We start from the raw sequence: 12,760 nt of genomic DNA, 5'->3' as shown, positions 1-12,760 counted from the left end.
GATATGTACCAACAATTTAATCGCCATGTCCATGTCTCAATCAACAATCAAAGTATCACTTTTATCCATTGACAAGTCAAAGAGGGCCAGCAAGATGGAAGTACTTCAAGTACCTAAGGGTCCAGTTGCCCCTTCAGACTTAGTGGCCCTTTGCAGCCGATACCGAACTGCTCGGCTGAGAGCTCTGAAGACATACCCAGAGGCGTTCAGCTCCAAATATGAACGTGAGAGCGCCTTCACAGACGAACAATGGGCCCAAAGACTTCAGAACCCAATGTCAAGAACCTTTGTTGCCGTCTGCATTGATCATGACACAGAAACTCCGTCCAATGTAGAGGATGTGGAAAAGCTAAAGAGCAATGAATGGTTGGGCATGGTTGTCCTGCTGGGCCCTAAAGTGGTTGGATCAAGTATGAAATATGCCTGGGACCCGTTTCTGTCCATGGCCTGGATGCAGCCTGATGATGAGCGCGACTTTAACGATGCCGAAGCCGCGACATTTGCAGTCTCTATGTTTGTTTTACCGGAGGCGGCTAGGCGTGGTGTTGGGAAGATGCTGGTTTCGAGGATGATGGACTCTGCGAAGGAGGATGGCCAGAGGAAATCGATTGGCAAGCTACATGTCAGTCTGATAGTCGAGAGGGATAACGATGCCGCTATCCGGCTGTATGAGAGATGCGGCTTCGCTCATGTTGAAGCTGGGCCTGATCTCGATGGTGTAGGTGGCCGCCCTGTGCCGCCGCTGGGAATGGTTTGCTCTTATGTCTTATGACTTCATTGACTTCTTTTCCATCTTTTTTTCTTTATCCTTACTCCGTAATCGTCCTGTATAATTTATGCCTGTCCTTGAATGAATCTTAGATTAAATACCTGATATACCTACTTAGTGTAGATACAGGGGGCTGGCTTATCTACACGTGACTTTATCAACCCTAATCCAATGTGGCTAGCGCTTAGGGCTTCCCACATTTCGAGGAGCAAAAGACCAGAAGAAGTAAAAAGCGACTTCGAGATTGGAAAAAAAACTTCTGGTCGACAACGCGCAAATCCTCACCATAAGAATTCTTTCAAGTATTCTTCTGGAAGACTGTTCTCATCATGTCTAAAATCACAGTCGGTACGTTTGGAACAACTGTTGGATAATAAGTGTTCGATTATAGGAAATAGAAGGAGCAAATTGGCTAACGAGATTGACGAACAGCCGGAGTGCGTACCAACGTCCAGCAGCTCCTGGACTACTCTCAAAATGAAAAGAAGAGAAACTTCGTTGAGACCGTCGAGCTCCAGATCGGCTTGAAGAACTATGACCCTCAACGTGACAAGCGTTTCTCCGGCACTATCAAGCTGCCAACCGTCCCTCGCCCAAGAATGAGCATCTGGTACGATTATGCAAAAAAGGCGATAAGAGAAAGATTGATGGGAATAAGTGGCTGACTAGATGGATAGTGTTCTTGGTGACCAGCACGATATCGACCGTGCTAAACATCTCGGCGTCGATGCCATGTCCTCCGATGATCTGAAGAAGCTCAACAAGAACAAGAAGCTCATTAAGAAGCTCGCTCGCAAGTACGATGCTTTCCTTGCTTCCGATGCCCTTGTCCGACAGATTCCCCGTCTCTTGGGTCCCGGTCTCTCCAAGGGTGAGTACTCCCATATTAGAATCTTCAGGTATGAAGACAGATCAACTAACTTGACAACAGCTGGTAAATTCCCTACCCCCGTCTCCCACAACGAAGATCTCTCCAACAAGATGAACGACGTCAAGTCCACCATCAAGTTCCAGCTTAAGAAGGAGCTTTGCTTGGGTGTTGCTGTTGGCAACGTTGGTATGACTGAGGATGAGCTTATTGCTAATATCATGTTGGCTATCAACTACCTCGTCTCCCTGCTCAAGAAGGGCTGGCAGAACGTTGGAAGTCTTACTATTAAGGCTTCCATGTCCCCACCAAAGAGAGTGTACTAAGCTTTTGTTAGTTTGGTTCTGATCTTTGAAAATAAAAATCCATAACTCAGAATATGACGAGATTTATGATCCCACTATTTTCTTTACCGTGTCCTGCATGTCGTAGTTGAATTTGTAGAAGTACAATGTTATAGTATACATACAAAGTGCAAAAGGTACGGGTCGTGCCCGGCCTACTCTATTCCATTCCCTCCATATGATCTGTCTTATCCAAAATCATCCCTCTCATCCCAATGAATTCACGCAGTGACTCCCATTCTTCTCCTACTTCCTCGCCTCGCATAAGCGGGTCACTGAAACCCCAAGTCTGTGCAACTCGATCCAAAGCCTGGCGTTCCTCCTCCCGTAGCCAACGACTTCGTAAAGCAGTACCGGGAATCCACACAACTCTCCTCATATGGTCGTTTGAAGTGGCTGCCGCAACTAGCCCGACAGAAGCGGTAAAGGTAACGTATGCAAGAATGGCGGAGAAGGCTATCCCCCTGGCCGTAGACACGTCCATGGTATTCTGGAGAGTTGAAAGGTATGATGCTATTGCCCATGCTGCTGGTGGTGTAGCTACTACACCTAAAAGCGGAAACGATGCTTGCCGGATGATTTTCGAGCGATAGAATGCTGGCGTGCAGAATGCCGTGTCGATGATAGCGAGAGCCAGTGAGAGGTTTCGTTGTTCCAAGGCTACTTCCAGAGCATCATTGGCAATGGTAGGAGGAATTGCATTTTGTGGACTTTTGGGGTTGGATGGGCTATATGTTATTGTCCCACCGCTTGACCGTGGGGATGGCTTATTAGCGTAAAGGGTGAAAATGGTGGGTATATAGTCTGCTTTTTTGAGCTGGCATTGGATCGAGGTGTAGAGTTTCAGTATCTCTGGCGATATAAACACTTTCGGGTCTCGTAGTAACTCGTTTAACTTATTCGATATAGCGGTAGCTGATGTAGATATTGGAGGATCCTTCTTTTGTGTCCGAGACGTCTTTCGTACTGTCCCTGCCTCTTCTTCGTCATCTAGGTTGAGAAGAGAGGAGATAGCGTCCTTCTTCGGTTTGGTGTCTGTCTGCACTTCCGCTGCCTCAACCGATTGAACTGCATCAACTATGGCCTGGCTTTTCTTTAGGATCTCAACGACCGACTTCTCCGAGGGTATTGCTGTACCCGATATTATCGCATCACTCTCAGCTATGACATCTCGAACGGACGGATTGTCGTGGGTCGCCGGCTGTGCCGCAGCTATAGTAGATGAGTATCTATATCTCAACTCGTTCCGCCCTAAAGCAAGTCTTCTGCCGTTGAATATATCGCATGGCTTCTTCCTCGAGACCACTGCGCGCGGTGAAAAGGCCGTAAACCTCCGTGAAATCGAGGACGTAGAAAAGGCGCAGAGCTGGCAGAGCGAGCCCTGAGCTCGCCTTGAAGCTTGCAGACCTATTCGCTTCATGGCCAATACCTTCCAGCCGCTCAATTGCTGCTGTCTTCTGCCTCGTCTCTGCCCCGTCGTCTTGTCTTCCCGTCGCTGTTGAAGATGTCAAAAAAAGAATATTGATTATATAAGAGACCTGCACCGCCACAAGCGCCCATCGTCACCAAATCAACCTTACAGCAACACCAGCATCAACCAGCATCAGGCATCTCCTCTGGCGGTATTTGTGACGACTTAGACGCGCAAGACGTCGTCAGCCAGCAGCATTTTCTTCGACATCTGGAAGGAGACTCATATCTGCCTAGCCGAACAGGCAGAAAGGATAGTTCACGACCAGGTACAAAAGGCCGACTACCGCCTCCTTTGGACAGCCGCTATATGATCCAACCATCTTCTCAACGGCGTCACATCTCGCCTTTCTTCAGCTGAATAGTCACAACTCTTGCACTTTGTCGCAAAGATGCCTCCACCTCCCCCTCCCCCTCCGCCGCCGCCGCCGATGCCTGGGAAGGCTGCCGGGCCTCCCAAGGGTGGTCCTCCAAGGGTATGCAACCTGTACCTGTCACCTATGCCAATCATGCTGATAGACAAGACTGATATATGAAAATAGACTGCTCTCCTTTCAGATATCTCCAAGGGTACAAAGCTCAAAAAAACCGTTACAAATGACAGATCTGCACCTCTTATTGGAAAGACATCCGGAGGCTCAGGAGGCCCTCCTGTTGCTGGTGCCCCGCCGGTTCCGGGAATGGCGCCTAAACCACCAGGCGGACTTGCTCCCCCTGTCCCCGGAGGCGCTGCGAACAGACTGAGAAGCAACAGTGCTGGGAATGAACGGTCCGGAGGTGACGATGGTGCTCCATCTGCGCCGCAGCTAGGCGGTTTGTTCGCGGGCGGAATGCCTAAGCTTAAGAAGCGCGGTGGCATAGATACTGGTGCCTCTTCGAATGCATCGTATCTGTCGGACTCCGAAGCACAGAGTAGCTCGAGGACACCACCTCCTTCAGGAGCCGCGCCTAAACCTCCAATACCATCGAACAAAGCACCTACTTTTCGTCCATCTCCTCCGCCATCTACAGAAGCCACGTCTACACCCCCCGTTAATCCACTGGTAGCCAATCTCCGAAAACCACCACCCCGGCCGGCTCCAAGACCATCATCCTCAATCTCAACACACTCAACTAAGCCAGATGTACCTCCGCCGCGCGCACCACCTCCAGTGCCAGGATCGAGCAGGCCACCACCGCCTCCTCCCGCTCCTCCCGCCTCGAGAAAGGTCTCTGCGCCTGCCGCTCCTCCTCCCCCTCCTCCATCAACATCTCCCGCTCCTCCGCCACCTATAGCACCACCACCTCCGCCATCAGCAGCGCCCAGGCCACCTCCAGTACCTCCTCCAGGCCCTTCAGGCGCGAACGGGCCACAAGCATCGTCGATAGCAATGCAGGCTGCGCGCAATGCATACGGGTCCCCGGCAGCGCCGCCTCCGCCTCCTCCACCATCAGCTCCTGCGGCTCAACCACCACCTCCACCAACTTCACCTCCTTCATCAGCACGAACATCCTCCCTCGTATCAACGCCACTCTCTTCTCGCCCGTCCTCTTTTTCAGATAATCAACACACCGCGCCACATCATCAACCTCCCGTACGCTCTATGCTTGACCCAAGCACTTATACCCTCACTAACGGTGGCTCTCATCGACCCGGTGCTCAAAAGGGCTCGTCCCACGGTAGGATAAGGATCGAAGACCCCCGGTTTAAATTTCAGAACGAATCACTGTTCCCTAAGCCGAGAGAATTTATAGGCGGCCAAAAGATGTACAGGGCCGGCAGAGGTAGCAGCGTACCCTTAGACCTAACGTCTTTGTCATGAAATGAGACTGCTGGATGGACTATTCTGTTTCCTTTCTTCTTCTTCTCCCCCCAGTTTCATGTTCATCTTTGATATATTTTGGGTCTAGGAGCAAATTGTAGCATATATACTGCATGGGATGCATGGACTGGCGGGACAGTGTTATTCTGCTTTCTCTTTACCCAGTCTTAGCTCCATCTAACTACTGTTGACCAGTATTTGCCGCGTTATGTGTCTTCTTCTCTCATGTCTCTTATAGATCGTTCAAAATAGCCTATCCGTCAGTGCTGACTCAGCAAATAAATCGAGGCTGTTGAAAGAGCACCGCGAGATGTGAAATACTCGCGTATATGCCAAACTTCTCGAAAGATCAATCTTTAAACCATACATCATTATACAAGACTTTTGATGGGAACAGTTGTAACTGCGCGACTATTTTGAAGTTAATAGTTGAGCCTATTCACGGTGCTCCTCATCACGCGCATCAAAACCGAGCCTTGCTTAGCCTCTGAACCCGGAGCCGAAGATACCAGAAGCGCATTCAGCAAGCCCGGGACCTCCCTTTCAGAGAAAATATAGATCAGCTGTGAGGAGCCATAGCTATGTCCCTCCAATCCTACATCAACAGTTCGTTGACCCCCTCCTACAAACCCGCCTACCCCTCTATTAGACGCCAGGTGACAAATTTCTCGAACAACACACTAACCCAATGCGTTTTCCCGTATAGAAAAAATTCTCGTCCTCACGGTTGACGGCCGCACATTAATAGGAACGCTCCTATCAACAGACCAACTTACAAACCTCGTTCTATCCCAAACAATTGAGAGAATAATCCGAACGCCAGATGACCCTGAGCCTAGCACGGAGGTCGAGCACGGTCTTTACCTGATACGAGGGGATAATGTTGTCATCTGTGGAGAGGTTGACGAGGACATTGATGGTAAAATAGACTGGTCAAAGGTCAAGGGGGAGGTTATCAGGAATACTAAGAATGCTTGATGGGTTATTATGAAACCATGAGTCGAGGAGCGAGCCAAGGCTGGCATTCGGCAGTGTCAAGAAATTAGAATGGCAGGGCAGCGGCGAGGCAACCGTTGAGTTGATATTGATACCCTATTTAGAGCCGTTGTTCCATCAGTTTGCCTGTGATGTGGTGCTTCTGCCCAGAAGACGAAGACAGAGATTAGGGCAGCTCTCTCATTCCATATCCAATTGAAATGAGCTTGGATTATATCCAAGTATTGGATAGACGGGACAAGTCTAGGGGATTGTCTCTCGCCATTTAACTTGGACCCACGGCATTCTAATCACGTCGAAATAATCTGGGAGATGTTATGTGAGATATCGAGCGGCTGCAATGAGATGGAGTTCAGGACATTTTAAGCAGAAATATAGTCATGTTTACCCTGTTCCTTTTTGATTCCATCTCTAACTTACGAACGCCAAGGCATCAAATGTACCAGATGGTTTGCTTCATTGAACTTGTTTCCCTGATACTTGCACCCAACCCATGTGAACTCCCGGCATTGGTTTATCCGAAGGAGGTGGAATTGTTCACCTGCAATCACACCTGTTGAGGTTTATATTTGATATATGACTGCATCATGCGAAGCGTATCACTCTGTGGCATGAAATCATGACGCATGACGGGCAAACAATATTTTTCCAGAAAACAGTATGTCGACGAATATATCGACAGCCAAACTTCAATACATCGATGAAAATTATAGCCCTGGCTCACCAACTTGTTCATGGTTACACTGCCGAAAGTTCAGGGTGTCGAGTTGTGTGTAGCTTGTGCGTCGGGCTTTGGCTATCGATATAGAGTCATGAGCACGGCATCTAAGTAACCCTCAGGGCGGTCTGTACGTTCAATGCCACAGTGGTCAGGTCCCCAACAGCGACTGGTCAGTCCTGGCTTAAGTAGAATACAGTTTACATCCTAGTCATATGAGAGAAGACATGTCAAGCCGAGGATGCAAGCCAAAAGCGGCCAACCTCCTCTGCATCAGCCTGTCGGGTCCTTGGGGAACAAACCATGCAAGAAGAGGGCACGATGTTTGGCTAGAACGGCTTAAGCAAGTTCATGAAACAAGCTTTTCTCGATCTACCCGTCTTCTCATGGGAGTGCACACAGAGAGTCGGAAGGGATCACCGCTCGAGATGCGGGATGTGGGCACGCAGACGTTGAGACCACGGCGTCGCTGCATGTGGAGCATTACGACTTTTTGATATGTCCAGTTGTTAGAGAGTCCATTTCTTCAGACGGAATTCCTCTTTTTTAGCGTTTTGATTTCTTGCCCTTGCTTAAAGCACGTTGTGGGGGAGGTACCCCAAAGTACCAAGAAGTATATCTTTATTTGAAGCATAGACGGCCCGCATATATAATAGCTGTGAACTTCACTGCTGTTATATAAGACCTTTCAATTGGGTTGATATATGTTTGACTCTGGGTGTTGTTCGTTGCGGACGCTGTATCTAGGAGAAGGTAGAGTTAAGAGTTGGGCGTATCTTTTGTAAAGGAAGAAGGAGCGAGCGGTTTGCGCTCTTACATCCGTGCCTTCCCGATATTATTGTAATCTAGGGAAGAAGGAAGGAGCAGCTTCCTGCTATAGTGGCTGAAGGGTAATATATATAATTTTTCCGCCTTTTTTCATCTTCGTCCCTTCATCTCTCCTCATCACCATGCACTACAGCAGCAGACCATCACCTGCCATACTAACAGCCCAGTAACCACTGGTAGGTGATATCTCACTCTATATATACTCCACAGTGAAGAACATATATATAGGACCGGGCGAGAGATAACTCTGGTTTCTGTTATGTTAAGTCCTAAACCACAAAAATAGAGGTGATCTCTCTTGCCCGAGTCTCAGGCCCGCCACTCATAAAAAGGCAACGGAGAAGCAATCGAGATATATACTTTTTGGGACTCTCCTTAACTTAGCATTTAGCTAACCGCTATTATGTTAGTCTATCAGCTGTGCATTTACATCCCTGAGGCTAGGCTAGGCCATTTAAGTAGCTGTCAGCCTCGTCACCAGCCGACATCATGCACAGGTCTCAGCTCGCACAAAACACGCGTAATCTGGTGACGGACTTACGTGGATGACAGTATGTAGGATGATAGCCGAGCATGCATCAAAAAGGCCAGGCAGGATACAGTAGTGATTGATAAAGACGTGCTCGACATACGTCCGTCAAATCCAAAATTGAAGGAGGCCATCTCTTCCTAGATAAACCCCGCCGTTAGAACGTCAGACTTACCAACGCCTTTTATGCGTGTTAACTGTTCACTCCATCTCTCGCCTGGCCGCGTGTACGTCCCCGTATTCATCTCGTCTACCGGGCGGTACTTTGAGTGACCAAAACCCCAGAAGCGCGCTTGGCGCACGTCAAAGAAAGCCTCCACATGATTGGATCGCCCAACGCGACGCTAGACCAAACGGGGACGCTGTGGGTACAGTGGGGCCGCGGCGCCACTTCCTAGGCCTTGGCGAGCTTGGCACCCCGTGGCCCGGTTGGGCAGCCACAGGGAGGCCAGTGCGCCCAGTCTTTTCTTTTCTCCTGGACACATTTCGTGTTATCTTATATACTCCGGGCTCCATCTCGCCAGTCAGTGTCTGGCTCTTTTCTTCTTCGCCGTTGTCGACAAGGGGACAATACACACAATTCGCTGGCCGAAGACTGTCCGTGTTTCAACTATTATATCTTCACTCTGCTAACTCTCAGCTGAGCGCTTCAATCGCCCCCTCTCTTCCGCGCAGGTTTCACCACCAGTAGTAGCGCCTTACGTTTCAAGTTCAATTAAACCAACCCGCCCTCTCATCTTATCAAGCCATTATCACCGGCTCGACACGCCTCGCCTCATCAACAAGCGCCCCCCTATTCCCAGCTCAAATGTGCAGATTTTTCCAAGAGATTCTTGCGTGTTGCTCAGACTTGCCTTCCTGGCGAAGCCCTGAGCTGAGCTGAGGTCGAGCAATTTGACCAACCTTTCACGACAGGGTGATGTGGCTGTTTCGGGGAGCCCAGTCTGCGATCTTCTACTACGCAGCCTGTACTCCTTGTACAGAGCATCTCCAGAAACGGAAGAGGAAGAGAGACGCAGCGCGGACTGCACGTGAGGCCGGCAGGGATGCCCTCGTTACCGACCAGCCTGTATTCTACCAGCCAACACCGTTCAGCACAAACAGATACTGGAGCGAGGAGATTGCACTAGGACCTGGGCCGCCAGCGAGACGTGGGAGGAACAATAACAACCACAATGCTACCAGTCGGACGGCGAGCCAGAAGAACCTGGCGGCGCTTGAAAAGGAGAAACCCACTGTGACAGAGAAAGCAGTGCTGACTGGAGTACTGGAGGACCTGCCCATAGCAAAGGACGGCAGCAGTAATGGCAAGAAGAACGATACGGGAAGCGGTCTGACTACTCGGTGGAATAGTGTGAGGTATCAGCGGGACGACGAAGTGCTTTGGGGGTGTGACGGAAGGGCTTCGTCTACAAGTCTACGGGTAGCAACTCGTGGCTCTTCAAAATACTCCCTCGATCCGCCACCAGAAGTTCATGACGTCTATCCACCGATTGCAAATGCGTTGATGAGGAAAGAGGAGATCCAATGGATGCTTCAACCACCACCGAGTGCGAAGGTCATGGAGGGTAAGATCCGAGCAGACCCTGCCTCGAGGTTCTCGGCAAGCAGCAGCCCGCTTCTCAGGGGTATCACACAGTCGCCGAGCAATATTGGTACTGACACACATGGACATCAACATCATCTCTCTCGGCCGTCTCCCGTCCAGAGTCTTGAATCAGCCTCGCTCAGGCATAGCCCTACTACAAAATCACGCAAGTCCTCGACGGGAGCGACTATATCCCGCGGCCTAATACCCATCGACTCCTTGATCTCTCTCTCAAACACTGCCCAGTCACAGGACCAGCAGCGCTCTTCCCTCCCTCGTCTCTCTACTACAGTTCGCAGACAATCGTCCGATCGTCATCATCACCAACAACAGCAGCAACAGCAACAGCTCACCCTCTCTCCATCCAATGACTCCAGCACCGCTTCTCCACTAGAACTAAAACCGTATGTATCACTCCCCAGTCTCCAACCCCCGAGGACCCGCCAGCACCGCAAATATGAAACAGAACACCGACCAACATCCAAAGAAACCGTTGACAGCGGCAAGGCTTTCCGGCCTATCACCCCGTACTCTAACAACGCCCATTGGCTCCGTGCCACAAGCCGTTCAAAGACATCAAAGTTACCGTTCACCAGCACCGTACAGCTGGATAACGATGATAACCATGATTCGGACCACTCACTTGATGACGTCGAGTTTGATCGACTAGACCGTATCCGAACATACAGATGGAGCATGGACTTTTGACCAGTCTATATCTTCCCCCCTTCCTTTGAAGAAAAGCAAACATAAAAGAGTTAGAAAAAATGGGTGTTTCTTGTATATATTCTTCATCCCTGCTCTGACCTGACGCTTTGATTTTTACTTACTCCTTAACTTTACTTTACATCCACTGTATCTGCCCTTTTCCTGCCCTTTTTCCACACACGGCGTAACGCCAGTATACACAATGCACCAGCTTGTCTATACCACCCCCTGGCCTGATTGGCTCTTTTATATCTTACTGCATGCAACATCCACAGCACGGTCTGTCTTTATTCGTCCTTACGTCTGCATATTTCATTTCCTTCGCGCATTCGCTTCACTCCGTCTTTTTTGTTACTCTTGAAAATTTCTAGGTTTTCCTCAAGCATGCGAGCAGGCTGGTTTCTTCTCTTTGTTGGCGAGTTGGCTTTCCATTCGCTGGCCCATTTGACTTATAATATTTTATTTCGTTTCGTCGGCCTAATCCTTTTTGCTACAATAAAGATGTTATTTTTCTCTATCTACTAGACGTTGGTGGTTGGTTTATAGGTACTTTTATTAAATGGATATCAACTGAAGGCTCTCTATTTAAACAGATAAGAGGCCTTAGTAGCAGGTAATGCACCGTTGCCCCCGTTTTTAATCCTTCGCTTCTAGCAAGAAACGCCGTAGTAAAAGCAGGCAGTAATGAGCGCATGGAAGGAATATGGATGACAAGAAAAGGAGCCAACCCGAATGTGTTTACGCAAAAGACAAAATGGGAGATACAACAATAAACTGTAGAGATAGACAAAATGGTACAGCTCATTCATTTTTTTTTTTAAATAGATCATGATGTAGATATATATATGAATGCGACCCTCTTGACTTTCCCAACTGAAGTAGATTGGAATAGGAACTGGAATGGAATGTAGTAGAAAATTGGAAAACGACAAGTGGATGTAGATATTGGGCTGTGGCGCAGTTCTGAAAGTGCGCATTGAAAAAGCTTACAACCAAACCGGCAGGACGTGGGATACATGACATGACATGACATGGCAAAAAGACAAAGGGTAGGAGAAAAGAGATATTGGAATGGCTCACAATTGGCCATGCATAGGAGTCGATGGGACGGGAGGAAAGTAAGGCGTCTTTTGCACCGGCATGATATGTTCTTCGAATATTTTTGCATTTCATCTTTTCCGTCCCTGGGTGGATGTTGGGGGTATTGTTTTTACTTATAGACGAGCAGCCTGATTAGTAAACCTTTTTCTTCTCGTCCATGCTGAGCTGCCCAGGGCCCATGTTGACAAGGAGGACCAAGCCGCCACTACGTAAATATTAGCATGTAATCGGACTAGATATCAACATACATAAACACTTACACGATAGAGAGAATTTGGAAGAAGTCGTATTTGGCAAAGTCCTTGTGAGGGTGGTGGGGGTGGAGCTATTGAAAAGCCCAGTTAGCGTGGTGGAACCTAATACGGGGTAAGAAATATGGATACGCACCGTCCAGAAGTTGTTGACAAGGACGTTGAACACGCTGAGGACAACGACCAAGATGACAGCACTCCATTTTGCTTTGAATCCAACAACAACCATGACTGAGGCAACGAGACCAATGCAGCTGACAATGATTCGCCACAAGCTCCATTCGCCAGAGAAGACGAATCCAATGAACAAAAAGATGAGCAGGACTCTGCCGGCAAACTGAACGTACATCTTGCGGTCCTTCTCCTCGAGCTGTGGGAGACCAGCGGGCATGAACTTCTTGCGCACCCAGGAGTCAGAGAGGACCATGAGGAGACCACCGATGACACTGAGGTTGCGGACAATGAAGGTTATGTCAATTAGAAGACCGTAGCCGAGAGCCTGAGCGACCACAACACCGAGGAGACCGGCAACAGCATATTCACTGTGTTTGCGAGCGATGACGAGGACAGAGCAGGAAAGCATGACGACGACGTTGACAATAAGGAAGAGGTGTGTTATTCCCCATGGAACTGCATGATAGGTTAGAACCATTTTATCACCAATTTCAAAGTGCCGAGATCGTTATTTTCTCTTCACTTCGGCCTTTCACGTACTGTGTCTGAACTGATGGAGGTACTCGAGCTGAGGCGTCCATTGTGTCATTATGCGCAGAGAGTCTTCCAAGAAA

General features: G+C 49.0%; 5 protein-coding genes across 5 annotated transcripts; 3 read left to right on the top strand and 2 right to left on the bottom strand.

Annotated features, from left to right (window-relative positions):
* Nucleotides 1-25: 25 nt before the first annotated feature.
* ARB_03666 (GNAT family acetyltransferase, putative) lies at nucleotides 26-1,963 on the top strand (the record flags this gene model as incomplete). Its single annotated transcript, XM_003010053.1, has 4 exons — nucleotides 26-718; nucleotides 899-1,117; nucleotides 1,225-1,379; nucleotides 1,447-1,963. 4 exons carry the CDS (start codon nucleotides 26-28, stop codon nucleotides 1,961-1,963), a joined length of 1,584 nt encoding a protein of 527 aa, XP_003010099.1.
* Nucleotides 1,964-2,141: 178 nt separating this feature from the next.
* On the bottom strand, nucleotides 2,142-3,401 carry ARB_03665 (uncharacterized protein; the record flags this gene model as incomplete). Its single annotated transcript, XM_003010052.1, has 1 exon — nucleotides 2,142-3,401. One exon carries the CDS (start codon nucleotides 3,399-3,401, stop codon nucleotides 2,142-2,144), a length of 1,260 nt encoding a protein of 419 aa, XP_003010098.1.
* Nucleotides 3,402-3,843: 442 nt separating this feature from the next.
* On the top strand, nucleotides 3,844-5,233 carry ARB_03664 (uncharacterized protein; the record flags this gene model as incomplete). Its single annotated transcript, XM_003010051.1, has 3 exons — nucleotides 3,844-3,927; nucleotides 3,994-5,110; nucleotides 5,205-5,233. 3 exons carry the CDS (start codon nucleotides 3,844-3,846, stop codon nucleotides 5,231-5,233), a joined length of 1,230 nt encoding a protein of 409 aa, XP_003010097.1.
* Nucleotides 5,234-9,243: 4,010 nt separating this feature from the next.
* Nucleotides 9,244-10,620, top strand: ARB_03663 (uncharacterized protein; the record flags this gene model as incomplete). The annotated part of the gene is made up of 1 exon (XM_003010050.1): nucleotides 9,244-10,620. One exon carries the CDS (start codon nucleotides 9,244-9,246, stop codon nucleotides 10,618-10,620), a length of 1,377 nt encoding a protein of 458 aa, XP_003010096.1.
* Nucleotides 10,621-11,853: 1,233 nt separating this feature from the next.
* ARB_03662 (uncharacterized protein) lies at nucleotides 11,854-12,624 on the bottom strand (the record flags this gene model as incomplete). Its single annotated transcript, XM_003010049.1, has 3 exons — nucleotides 11,854-11,926; nucleotides 11,982-12,046; nucleotides 12,109-12,624. The coding sequence occupies 3 exons, from the start codon at nucleotides 12,622-12,624 to the stop codon at nucleotides 11,854-11,856; spliced, it is 654 nt and encodes a 217-aa protein (XP_003010095.1).
* Nucleotides 12,625-12,760: the final 136 nt, after the last annotated feature.

Source organism: Trichophyton benhamiae (assembly GCF_000151125.1).
Source record: "Trichophyton benhamiae CBS 112371 chromosome Unknown contig01411.14, whole genome shotgun sequence".
Lineage (NCBI taxonomy): Eukaryota > Fungi > Ascomycota > Eurotiomycetes > Onygenales > Arthrodermataceae > Trichophyton > Trichophyton benhamiae.
This window is presented reverse-complemented; position numbering and strand designations above follow the sequence as displayed.